Source organism: Lacerta agilis, chromosome 12 (genome assembly GCF_009819535.1).
Source record: "Lacerta agilis isolate rLacAgi1 chromosome 12, rLacAgi1.pri, whole genome shotgun sequence".
Lineage (NCBI taxonomy): Eukaryota > Metazoa > Chordata > Lepidosauria > Squamata > Lacertidae > Lacerta > Lacerta agilis.
Genome location: NC_046323.1, coordinates 3067850 through 3081560, shown reverse-complemented (window position 1 = coordinate 3081560; position 13711 = coordinate 3067850). Strand labels below are relative to the sequence as shown.

At 44.2% G+C, this 13711-nt stretch overlaps 1 protein-coding gene across 1 annotated transcript in view; it reads left to right on the top strand.

The window, feature by feature from the left end:
* The window catches only part of HECW1 (HECT, C2 and WW domain containing E3 ubiquitin protein ligase 1), a 184102-nt gene that overhangs the window by 53505 nt on the left and 116886 nt on the right, over positions 1-13711 (top strand). Inside the window, exon 3 of the mRNA XM_033166078.1 lies at positions 12123-12447. Within this exon, the coding sequence (XP_033021969.1) occupies positions 12123-12447 (325 nt within the window). The remainder of the gene's footprint in view (positions 1-12122; positions 12448-13711) is intronic.

The following is a 13711-nucleotide window of genomic DNA, read 5'->3' as shown; positions in this document are numbered from 1 at the left end:
AGATGATGCCATAGCCATAGCCTTTCACCTTGCAGTGAGTCATCTGGAGAGACCGGGAAATTATGTCTGAATGTTGTTTATTGATTATAGCTTGGCTTTTAATACCATCCTCCCAGACATTCTTATTAAAAAGCTGATGGATCTGAACCTTTCTTCTACCATCTCTGACTGGATTAAAGACTTTTTGAGGGATCGGACACAAACAGTGAGGATTGGGCCTGTTACATCTACCTCCCTGAAGCTTAGCACTGGCACCCCACAGGGATATGTGCTGAGTCCGTACCTGTACTCATTGTACACATATGACTGCATATCAACTGATCCATCCACAGTAATTATTAAGTTTGCGGATGATACTACCATAATGGGCCTAATTGCAGGTGGAGATTAAACGGGGGGAGGTTCAAAAAGTAGCTACATGTTGCTCAGAGAATAACTTGCACCTAAATATTAGTAAGACAAAGAAGATGGTGTTGGACTTCTGGAGGAAGAGAGGGGAACCTGCCCCGTTGTATATCGGGGGGGGGGGCTGTGTGGAGAGAGTCTCCTCCTTTAAATTCCTGGGAGTTTTGGTGTTTCCTGCTTGGCAGGGGGTTGGACTGGATGGCCCTTGTGGTCTCTTCCAACTCTATGATTCTACCTTAGTGAGGACCTCATTTGGAAAATCAACATAACTCAGGTGGTCAGAAAGGCCCAACAGCGACTCCATTTCCTCAGGGTCTTGTGAAAGAATAATGTTAAACAACAACTGATGAACTCCTTTTACCGTTCCACAATAGAAAGTTTCCTTTCATATTATATCACAGTGTGGTATGCTGGCCTGACAGCCACGGACAGAAAGTCTCTACAGAGGGTGGTGAATACATCACATGATATCATGGGCTGTCCCTTGAGTCCGCTAGATGACATCACAAGCGATGACTCACACCCCGGCCACCACCTCTTTAATCTTCTACCCTCGGGCAGGAGATATAGAAGTATAATCAGCCGTACCAACAGGCTAAAAAATAGCTTCTATCTGTGGGCTGTTAGGTTGTTGAACGAAAAATAACACAGCGAAATTGACTTGCGAGGTGGTGTGTTGTTCGATAAGAGATTGAGTGTTGGGGGGAGGGGAGGGAGGCTCGTTTAAGTTCATTGTACACAGGTACAATGACAATAAAGGTATATTATTATTATTATTATTATTATTATTATTATTATCATCAAAATGATGTATGATGCTAGCACACCTGTGTCTTCAAATGTGAGTTTACTCCAAAGAACTGTAAAGTGGTGGAGTGAGTGGTGTAGTTTGCATTAGAGAAGTAATGGACCAAAGGGGGTGAATCTTTCACCTGCCTGTGCCTTATTTCATTTGTAATCTTATTTCTCAGTCTAAGGGTTTCAAAGTGGCTAATGGAATTTTTAAACACAAAAGTCATTAAAATCACGGATGCTAATAAAGCAATAAAATACAGTAATACATTCAGTTGATAGCCAGCAAAAGTAAATTAAATTAAATACAATTAAAAGCTAGAGAAAATTTAAAATGTCTTAGAATCATAGAACCATAGAATTGAAGATTTGGAAGGGATCCTGAGGGTCATCTAGTCCAACCCCCTGCAATGCAGGAACCTCAACCAAAACATACATTACAGTTAATTGTCTAACTTCTGCTTAAAGACATATGTCCACCACCTTTTGAGGGATTCCATTCCACTGTTGAACAGCTCTTAATATCAGAATATTCTTCCGTATCTTTAGTTGGAATCTCCTTTCCTGTAACTTGAAGCCATTGGTTCTAGTCCTGTCCTCCAGAGAAGGAGAAAACAAGCTTGCTCCGTCTTACATGTGACAGCCCTTTAGATATTTGAAGATGGCTGTCATATCCCCTCTCAATCTCCTCTTTTCCAGGCTAAAAACATATCCAAATCCTTCAACCATTCCTCATAAGGATTGGTTTTCAGACCCCTGATCATCTTGGTTGCCCTCCTCTGCACACAGTCCAGCTTGTCAATATCCTTAAATTGTGGTGCCCACAACTGGACACAGTACACTGGGCACACAGCTACACAGCTGCAATTATAATGTTATAAGTGTGTTATAAAAATGTGACACCGGGTGGCGCTGTAGAGTTCAAAGGCAAATTGCATATATATGTTTTATAGTGTTTCTTTTATAGCATTTTCATAGTGTTTTTTTATATATCTGTAGATCCAGCCCAGGTGTGGTCTGACCAAGGCAGAATAGAGTGGGACACTATACTTCTGTTGATGAAGCCTAGAATAGCATGGGCTTTTTTGCAGCTCCATCACACTGCTGACTCATGTTAAGCTTGTGGTCTACTAAAACCCCTAGATCCTTTTCACATGTAGTACTGGCAAGCCAAGTGTCCCCCATCCCATGGGCGAATTTTGGTAATCTTTTATAATGTGGCATCCTATGCAAGGCCAAAATTTGGCACCCCCAAATGGATCTTCTCAATTATGGATCTTCTCAATTTTGTGCCCCCTCGGCTTGGTGCCCTGTTTTTTTGCAGGAGGGAGAAGCAGCTGCTCATCTTATATTTGAGCAGCTGGTTCTTCTTGCCTAAGTATAGAACCTTACATTTGTCTGTGGATGTAGTTGCCTGACAATCCCAAGGGCAGAGAGTTCCAAAGACGAGGTGCCACCATCAAGAAGGCTGTGTTCTGCAAAATCACACTAGAGGGTATTAGTAGGTAACCTCTGTAAGGGTTAGCATTTGCATATTGAAGCAGGAAGTCCTTCCTCTCCATCAGGGCTTTAAAAGCCAGAAGCAGCATTTGAATTGTGGCTGGTAGCAAATTGGTAGTCAATGAAACTTTAAAAACACTGGGAGGCAAACAGTCTTGGGCAGTAGATACTACAGAGGAAAGTCAACAGGCAGAGGAAACGTTTAGCACCCAGTTGCCATAACCATACTGGACATTGTCCAACAGCAATCTCAGCTGGTCTGTTACTATCATGTTCCAACTTTCGGTTTTGCAAAACCTACCCTTTTGCCTGTCCACAGCAGTTGCAAACTGGCAGGAGGGGCCAGCAGGGTGGGGCAGCAGAGAGGTTTGGGTAGCAGTGTGAATGCTTTTCACAATACTCTCCCTAAATAGTTGAAAGACAAAGGTTTTTCACGATAGGTAGAATGTTTACAAGGAGAACCCTCACATTTTGGCTTAGCCTAGTGTCAATAACTATAATCTGGAGAAGGTGTATTATAGGACATATTTCCCAGAAAAGCTGGGAATTTATGAGTCAGAAGTATCTGGTCTGTTCTAGAAAACCGCAGATAACGGATGATCTGTGGGTGAGGCAGCCCCCCCCCCACCCTAGGGGGGGTTTGCAGAACTAATTACCCTCATATTAACTCTGAATTTCTGGCACTACTGGGGGTCCGATCCACATGGGAGGGAGCCATTTCCCTCAGCAGGAAACAGGAAGTCCCCATTTTAACAAATTCTCTTAACCATCTAAATGTGTTTCTAGTGCAAATAGTAATTTCCTGTGTGTTAATGATGAATATTGGCTGTCAGTGCTGGCTTTGCCTCAACCTCGGATGCTGTAACTTCCATTTCCTACGCTGCCCAGAATGGGATCATGCTTGCTGGCCTCATCCAGGTCTCAGTGCATTCAATGAATGGTATAAAGGGTACCTCTATACACAGACCACAGCATACATGTAGAGGCTCTTTCCACTCAACCCACAAAGGTTGGGGGCAGCACCAGTAGGTGCAGGCATGCTCCTCTTCTCCATGTTCAGTACATCTGTGGAGGGAAACTTAAACGGGTCCCCGCCTCTCTTCTTAGCAGTTAATTTCACCTAATAATTGGGAGGAGGGATTAATGGCTTTGGAGGGGGAGCCATAAACAAAGGCAGCTTCTCTCCTCTGTAACTGTGAGTGTGATCTCTAAGGCAGAATCTACACACATATAAAAACCATACTGAAAATGCTTTTTTTAGAAAGCGTTTTTAAAAATACATTGAATTTTCTACAAGGCTCACCACCGCCATCTAGTGTCACATTGTATATTGCACTTAAAACACACTTAAAATGTTTTATTTGCAGCTGTATAGCTGAGTACAGTGGTACCTCCAGTTACGAACTTAATTCGTTCTGGAGGTCCATTCTTAAGCTGAAACTGTTCTTAATATGAGGCGCGCTTTCGCTAATGGCGCCTCCTGCTGCACCGTGCCGCTGGCACGTGACTTCTGCTCGCATCCATGAGCAAAGTTTGCAACTAGGGGCAACTACTTCCGGGTTAGCAGAGCTCGTTACCCAAAGCATTTGTAAGGAGGATGGTATGTAACCCGAGGTTCCACTGTACTAAGTGTTGTTTGCCTTTGGGCGAGGAAGTCTTCAGCATTACAACAGAATGCTCACCTATGCTATCTTTTTATCGTGTGACGCCATATGATCAGATTCAGGTTTAATGTAGATTTCTTTTCCTTGGCCTGTCTCTAGGGTTCCAGGGGAAGTAAAGTATATAACTTGTTTCTGCTTCGTGCATCTCTGTGAATATATTCAGCCAAGAGTTGGTCAGGGACAGAAGCTTCATAGTAGCCAAGGATGTGAATTTGCCTCTGTTGGGGGTCAAGGCAAATAATGGGTCATGTGTAAAGGCTGAAGCAGCCTTTGGTAAAGTCAGTATGATTACAGACCGTTTGCAGAGTCACAGTTAATGAATCACAGTTTAATATAAGTATCTAATCTGACATTAATTAAAAGAATTGGCTTTAAATGACATGAGGAAAATACAGTTGATTATCAAATGAATTTAGCTTGGTTTATATTGCAAAGACTGCTAGAAGAATTAATGAGAATGTTATTATCTCAAAGGATTATAGAACGGTGAATGTACCCTTAACATGTGCAAATTCCACAGGCTTGTTATTCTACAGAATCCCAAGATACAATGTTGTATTTATTAGGATTTCTGCTATTTGAGCAATTCCTGGTTACATTTTCTATAGCATTCAAATGTGGAAGAATCAAAAGTGAGATGGCAGATATGTCTGTGATCCGACTTTAAAATGAACGAATACTTTGCTTGGTAGCTTGAGTTTTGGAGTTTGATTGTGCCAGAATAACCTGCCTTTGCATGGGGAATGTTTTGTGACCAGAGAGGCAGAGATTTTTTAAAAGATACAACAGGCAGCTTCTTCTGGAATGCATAATTCAGTATCATTAAAAGTGACTGTATCGTTTACTCACACCCAGTGCAAGAACACAGTAGAGTTGTTGTTGTTGTTGTTGTTGTTGTTCAGTCGTTCAGTCGTGTCCGACTCTTGGTGACCCCATGGACCAGACCATGCCAGGCACCCCTGTCTTCCACTGCCTCCCGCAGTTTGGCCAAACTCATGCCAGTCGCTTTGAGAACACTGTCCAACCATCTCATCCTCTGTCGTCCCCTTCTCCTTGTGCTCTCAATCTTTCCCAACATCAGGGTCTTTTCCAGGGAGTCTTCTCTTCTCATGAGGTGGCCAAAGTACTGGAGCCTCAACTTCAGGATCTGCCCTGAGTTACCTACTCCCAAATAAAGGCTAAATAGAGGAAAGCAAGATTGGAACACAGAAAGAGACATACTGAGCAACTGCCTCTATGGCTGGAGATGGTGTCATAACATGTTTCGGTTACAGTATATATGCTATAAAAATGAGAATATTAAATGATATCCTCTCCCTCTGCCTAATCTCTGTTGAAAAGTTACAAGACTCTGGCAGCTACAAAATTTAATATTTGTTTGTTTATTATATTGGCATTGTGTGGATAATTTTATAAATGATACATTATGTGGCTTAGCAAAACCTTGCTAATTGTACTAATATTGGGACAATGGACAACACCCCTGCTTGCGTGTTTTCAGTGCTTTGGGGAACCGAGTGCTTTGGCTCTCAAGGCTTTGTAAAGCTTTTTATTTACCCAAATTTATACATATGAATCTGTGAAGAGTGTTTGTTGAGGAGGCTTCTGTGATGGACAGCAGAGCCAGATGAAATAAGCAAAAATCTGCCCTTGTAAAGTCATTTGCAGGTTCTCCATCGGTAGGAGTAAAAAACAGAGGCCAACCAGAGAATAATTAGAAGATTGATCTTTATTGTTCTGTTGCAACAGGGTTGACCTCCCCCCACACAGGAGAGCAGGGGAGGGACCCAGAACAAAGGAGCGCCTGGCCTTATATAGAAATTTGAAATTGCCCACACTGGAGTTTAAGACCACCCGCAGAAGCATCACACATACATCACAGAAGAGTATCTTCTGTATCTGAAGAAGTGTGCATGCACACGAAAACTCATACCAAGAACAAACTTAGTTGGTCTCTAAGGTGCTACTGGAAGGATTTTTTTTTTTTTTTTTACTATGGCAGACCAACACGGCTACCTACCTGTAACTGTATCACAAAAGAGGTGCAGCCCAAAGCCCACCCCCCCGATACATCACACCTACACAGGGCCGTCTTAGAGGGATCGGCCGCCGTGGCGCAGGATCCCTCGGCGCCCCCAGCGTGCCGCCTCTCCGCCCGCCTCTCTCCCGCGCTGCCCGCCCCTGGAGAGGGGGGGTGGGCGAGCGGGGGATGAGGGGGGTGGCACTGGAGTGGCGCAGGGCTTTGCGCGCCCTTCCAGCGCTCCAGCTGGGGCTCCGGGAGGCGAGGGCGGCCGGCTTGTAGCCCGCCGGCGCGCGAGCGCCCGCCTGCCCACCCGTGGGGGTGGGAGCGGGTTGGGGAGGGGGCGGCCGGTATGCCGGCGGGCTCACGGGGGCACCCCTGGGTGGCCCGGCGCGCCACCAGCCCCTATGGACGAGACGGCCCTGCACCTACATCACAGAAAAAGGTGGACTGCAACAGATTTCAAGAGAAATCTGAGTGCCCTTGTTTGATGCAGTGCCTCAGAATTCCACCAAAGGGCTGGAGCCTCTCTCTGATTGGCTACCATGACTGCTGGAGTAGCACTTGGGGCGGGAGAATAAAAGGAGCCGTTTCTGAGGGAGTTTTTGGATAGGGAGAGATACCTGAAATGGGAGACAGGGATTAGGATAGGGTTTATCTGAGGGAGAATTGGTTCAAATTTGAGTTTAACATCCATTCTGAGGAGAATATCTATAGCTAGAGGAAGGAGGCTTGTAGCTTAGATAGCAAGACGGTGTTGAGTGGAAGCAGGCCTACGAATGCCAGGTATTTCTGATCACCTGCATGGAATAAGGATACACTTTATAGACTGATATCTGCCCCCCCCATTACACTTGATGTATTTGTAGGAATGAAAGAAGGGCAATAGTGGGTAGAAGCAATACTACACAGATGATGGTGAGCCAAATAGGTCAGTTTCTGCTCTCATGTACACCCACGCGATTCTTCAGCTTGCAGGGATACGCTCTTCGTCTATAGGGTTTTGATTAAAATTATTAATGTAGCTTTTGATATCTGTGCCGACTTTTTCCCTTCAGATTTAGAGCATTATAAATAATAAACGATGCCTGTGCATATCTTGCATGCTTATAACATCTCTATTCACACTGCAGGGCTTGCAGATTTGGAATCTGCAACACCCATCACTTGTGCTTTGTTCTTGATCAAGGAAGTTGTCGGGAAGAGAATTTAGAGTTTCAGAATCAACTTTGAAGTGTCAGAGGAATTACAATTAAGATTCTGCTACACTGACACCACCCATAATAAGCTTGTTTTCCCAGTTTATGAAAACGGAGAAGCTTGTCACTGTGGGCTAATTAAAAGCTATGGACTGGTGGAATTTGCTTCATCCTATATATTTTCTATTTTGCTTATTTTCAAACTTTATGCCTTCAGGGAACCCTTTCTTCATTTACTCAGCTTCCAGGGAACTTCTGCATGCCTGCCACAGAATCCCAGCACCTTCTTATTTTATGTATGGGGTCTGTTGTACGGGTTCACAGTTGCAGAGTGAGGCCAAGAACACATCCAACTTGCAGGTGTGCATTGCAGGAGAAGATGAGTGACAGCGGGAAGCATGTCCGATTTTCTCATTGAGCAAACGCTGATAAGCAACCAAGGAATCCACAAGATTCCCTGGCACATAGTTTGAAAACCAGTTCTTTATAGTTCAGGTGGCCAGTCCATGGCACAGACACTAAGCATTTGACATCTCTGGGCAGAAGTACACCTACTCAGTCATATCCTAGATTCTGCAGACTAAACAACTTGTGACCCACCAAACCAAAAGCCCAGGAATTGCTTGCCAGGAATTGCAAAAATTCTTTCACAGGGGACTGTCAAGTACCTGGCAATCTTCAGTGTATGGCTGTTGGAATGCATTTGATAAAGTGAAACACAAGCTGTGCCATCCTTATACTTGATTGATTAAATAAAGAAGACCCCTTAACAATGTAGAATGGAAATGTACAAGCAGGAGAGCTGGAAGTCTTGGCCATGACATAGAGTCAAACACACTCTTTCCTGCATCTGCAATGATGCAGCACTCCTTGGTAAACCACTTCAAGGTACCTGGAAGATGTACAATATATGTACAGTAATAAGCATGACAATGGAGCTCTCATACTTTGGAATGAAATTTGTTGCATGCTTGTGAAAAAAGTTTTTCTTACCTTACTACTCTGTTTATTTTGAATGGGTACTTTTTCAAGGCTTTCTACAAATTTATCCTGTACAGGTAGCTAGAATAAGTTCTGGAATCCTATACATATTTACCTGAGAGTAAGTCTTACTGAAGTCACATTAGTGTTTGTGTGTAGGATTGCACTGTTAAGAGTATTTTAATACTTCTGCTGCTATGCCGTGGTGCCTATTGCATATACAGTATAGGAACTACTCTCTCAATTTTCTCTCAGCCTGGAATTTCCACCTCAACTGCAAAAAAATTAACCCTGTAGTTTATTGTAATGCTTTGAAACTCAGGTGAGAGTTAAAAGCATCTACCACAATAATCCTACTGGGCGTATTCTCCAGGTGGGTGTGGGTGGGACTACTGAATGTTAACTTATAAGAAAAAGTTGCTCATTATTTAGAATGGGCTCCCTTTTTTCATTCTGAAATATTGCCAAAATCAATATACCATTTTAAAATCCAAATATATTGCCTGTTTGAAGATTGGGAAAGTTGCTGCTAAGGGTTGGGTAATGAGGCTTCCTGTTAAAAGGTAGTATCTCCCTTGCGACAACCTGGAAGTCCTGAACATTTGATCTTTTCAACAGGTTTTACTATTCCAGATCTAATAATTTCCTCAGTGGAAAGAACATAATGAAACAGTATTGTCCTGGACCTATGTTTAAAAGCAACTGGCATTTTCTGTCTCAGAAAAAGCACATACCTCATAAGTAATATGTTAATGAACTCAGAAATGTTGAGTTTATATATGCATTCTCTCAGCACTTCTTGATTTATGTACCTGACGGAACGACTAGGGACACTTATGCAGCTCTTCTCATATAGACTGGGACAGGTGTGCCAATTTCCTCCCACTCCCCAAGACATGAACATATACAGTATGCCTGAAACTTACGTGATGGTTACGTTCCGCGGATTGAGCCTAAAGCCAAAATTGCATATAGTCAAAGCACATTGGGTTCAGTCTTTCCTGTTCAACTGAAAAATGCTTTTTCTTTTTGTCTCTTTTGCTATGCTGTGCTCTAATTGAAAAATATATGTAAAGTTTCATTATGGGCATCATCACTTGACTGCCACAAATAGATTGGATATTGGCTGGGTTTGATAGTTGGGTTACAATTTAGTTTAAAGTGGGACACACTGGAGTGAATTCATTTTAAGAAAAAGCTACAAAAACATATTGAGGCATTATTAGTATGTTCTCTATGTGTTAAAGCATGAAAATATTTAAATATTTATTTTCCTGACAAACAGTAAGATTTAGTATTTTATACCACATTTACAAGTGTAGTCCAAGCCCAGCATTCTAATTATGTGTAACAATTTCTGCAGCATTGGGCAGGGTGATCCCGTGCACCAATTACACAGTGGGGTTATGGGATAGTTATGCTATCCTATACATGCTTTGCCTTGTGGGAAGGGAAATATACGGTTCAGGAAGTCCCAAAATGGCAGTAAAATGGCAGACAACCCACATATCCATAGAAACATTCAAAGCCCACCAATGAAAGTCTGTGCCAGTGATACTGCCCACAGTGATAGGGAACCACTGAACTCACAGCAGTGGGAACACACATGCAGCACATCTCCTTATGTTACAACACACAACGTGCAAAATGACACCATAGCTCCCCCATTCTACGAGCCTATCCCCTTACGCTGCTCACATGCTGTTCTGGAACGCAAAATGTAAAGAGAAGGAGAGACCATGCAACACAATGGCCCAGTAGCTACCTGGGCATGAGACCTACAAAGAGGACACACACGGGGACCTTGGGACAAGGGTTTAACACCTAAACAGGGAAGAAGAGTCTGATAGTAAGCACTGAAAACTATGGGACAGCCACAGGTGTGTGGCCTATTGTAAACTTAAATAGGCATCTGTCCAGTTCAGTAGTGGCCAAATATGGTGTGCAATAGCAATGGAGCTACCCTCCAAACATTGGTGCTGCTACAGCTTACCTGGGCAGTACTGGGATGGCTCAGGGTAGTAGTGAGCTGTGTGGTGCACCAGCGGGTAGCTCTGCCAGTGTGTCCATGCAGCTCTGACCATGTCCTTGCCCCAGCACTGCCCTGGTAAGCTGTAACGATGGTGGCATTTAGAGGGCATATCTGCTGCACTAGGGACCCAGGTGGTGCTGTGGGTTAAACCACAGAGTCTAGGGCTTGCTGATCAGAAGGTCGGCGGTTCGAATCCCTGCCACGGGGTGAGCTCCCGTTGCTCGGTCCCAGCTCCTGCCCACCTAGCAGTTCGAAAGCACATCAAAGTGCAAGTAGATAAATAGGGACCGCTCCAGCGGGAAGGTAAATGGCATTTCCGTGCGCTGCTCTGGTTCGCCAGAAGCGGCTTTGTCATGCTGGCCACATGACCCGGAAGCTGTACGCCGGCTCCCTTGGCCTATAAAGCGAGATGAGCGCCGCAACCCCAGAGTCGGACACGACTGGACCTGATGGTCAGGGGCCCCTTTACCTTTACCTTTATCTGCTGCACTATCCCATCACATTGGTCACTACTGAGCCAACGACAATCATGAAATGAGAGTAACCATGGAAGGGGAGGGATGGAGCGAACCTGTTCATTTAGAGTTTCATTGACCTGTTGTTGGCACAATGTGGAGGCCACATGAAACTGCATTCTCATGGAGACTACTGAGCAGTTTGTTTGTGTGCAGTGTTTGTCCCCAAGTGCTGCTGTGCAGTAGCTCTGCCACCATTTAGTTTCCTTCACATTGCTGCCGTGCGGCCACTAACTGGAATCTTTTGCTGTGGTGTGAAAACAAGCCACATGGCAGAAATATGGGGTGCCTGCTGCACATAAGCAGCTTGCTGTGGAGAGCAGCTGCAGTACAAAGTGATTCCAGGCAACCTCTTTGCAAAGGAGTCTTCAAGCCTTGTTGCCCTGGCACCCATTCTGTTTCCCTCCCTCCCATCTGTGATGATGCTTCGTGGAGCAGATGGTGTAGAGCCAACTGTGGCAAGGTACTGTAGCTCAGCATTTGAGCACAATAAGGATTCAGCTGATACGCTTACCTCTGGCACAGTATTAATATGGAGCACCATCAATATAGCTGCAGCCTAGGAATACCAAGCCCAGGAAAAGAGCTCAGCTGGCAAACACCAGTAATTTATATGAAGGTGACTCTGCATCACTTTGCAGAAACAGATGGTGCAGTTGGGCCAGGCAATGAAAGGAAAGATGACTGCAATAGGAGACAGACTAAGACACTAGTTTAGCTGCCAAAGGCTGGTTATGGGCCAAATAAAAGAATTAAATGGAATGTTATTTTGCTGATGAAAATCCTGTTTCATTAATTCAGATTCAAAAGAGATGGGCAATATCAGTAACACTTAATTATAACCAGCTAATGACAAACGGTTACCAATTATGTAATGTAGCTATCTGCAGTGTGCATTAAGGATGTAAGCTGCATGGTCACTTCCTCATTTTTATTTTCTAAAATGTTGATATATTGGATTCAACAAAAAAATGGATTGTGCTTGTCAGTGACTCCCCTCTTTCCTTTTGACAGAATCTGTATCAGAACAGGTTCCTTGGCCTGGCTGCCATGGCATCGCCATCTAGGAACGCACAGAATCGGCGCCGGTGCAAAGAACCTCTGAGGTACAGCTACAACCCAGACCAGTTCCACAACATGGACATCGGGAATGGTCCCCATGAGGCAGTCACTATTCCACGCTCTACCAGTGACACAGACTTGGTCACCTCAGATAGCCGGTCTACACTCATGGTCAGCAGCTCCTATTATTCCATAGGACATTCACAGGACCTAGTGATTTACTGGGATATAAAAGAAGAAGTGGATGCTGGGGATTGGATCGGCATGTATCTCATTGGTAAGTCAGTCCCACCCTTAGGATTTAAAAAATATATTTGCAAATATGAAGTGTATCTAAAGTGGGCCAGCACAGTTTTTTGACTCACCAAGCTAAACCTAACTCACACCCCCATGTGTTTTGAACTACTCCACCCCCACACCTACCCACACCTGCAAAACAAAGTTGGCAACAATGTCTATCGAACTCCTGTAGGGCTCCCTTCAAACTGATGAGTGAATGACTTGTTCTAATTACCAAATAAGCATGTGTATTTGAATCCCATGGAATTCAATGGGACTTACTTAAATATGCTGTCCTTCATGCCATATTAATAGTGATTTTCTTCTAAGAGCCAACATAGCTCACTGACAAAGGCAGGCTTGATAGGAGTTCAAATGTGAAGCCAAATATATACATTATGGAAGTGTCCCCCCCCCTAAAAAATGTTTAGGGGTACTCTCATATTCCTACTCATACTAAAATACTATCCCTCAATGAGGCCAAACTTAGATTCACAAAACTTTTAGGGGTATGCATACCCCTGCATCCCCCCAGAAAAAAGCACTGCATTATGGTCTTTCAAGCTCTGCTTCCCCACATGTAAAATGGAAGTAAGTGTGGCCTTATAAGAATGAATTGTAAGACAAGCACACTGTGTTTTAAGGATAATTTCAAATGCTATAAAAAGAGTTAGCAATAAAAGGCTGCAAATGCTTGCTGGGCTTCCCTGTGCCACCGCCCTTCTCTTCTTTTGCACAAACAGCCATGTGCACTGCAATGTTCAATTCACAGTTGCTTATTTGGGACAGGGTGTTGTATCACACTCTAATGTCCGCACTGAACACATCCTGGCAGTTCCTTGGGGAGGCACCAGGGAGGTGTTACCTGAGGCCTTGCCCTGTGACATGCCAGCCCATCAAGCTTCTTTCCATCACCACCTCCTTCCTGGGCTTTGACGTTCCTGGATCTCCTGTCAAGCCCTCTCTTCCTCCACAGTTATAAGGAACCCTGGAGCCTCACTGTCTACAGCTGTGTCTTGTCAGGCCCCACTGCAGGGAAGAGAAGTGGTACACTGTATGTCTTGTCTGGCTACAGGCTTGTCTCACAGCCATTCTCTACCAGCAAGGCCTGTTGACCAGGGTCCTGATCCTGCATCCATACAGGAGGGAAGGAAGCACAGGGGGACAGTGGTGGGTGGTAGTCCCTGGCAGTCCTTCACAAAGTTAAAGTCAAATACTACAGTGTTTGGGATTAATCTACCTGCTTCCTGTTTTCCAAACCA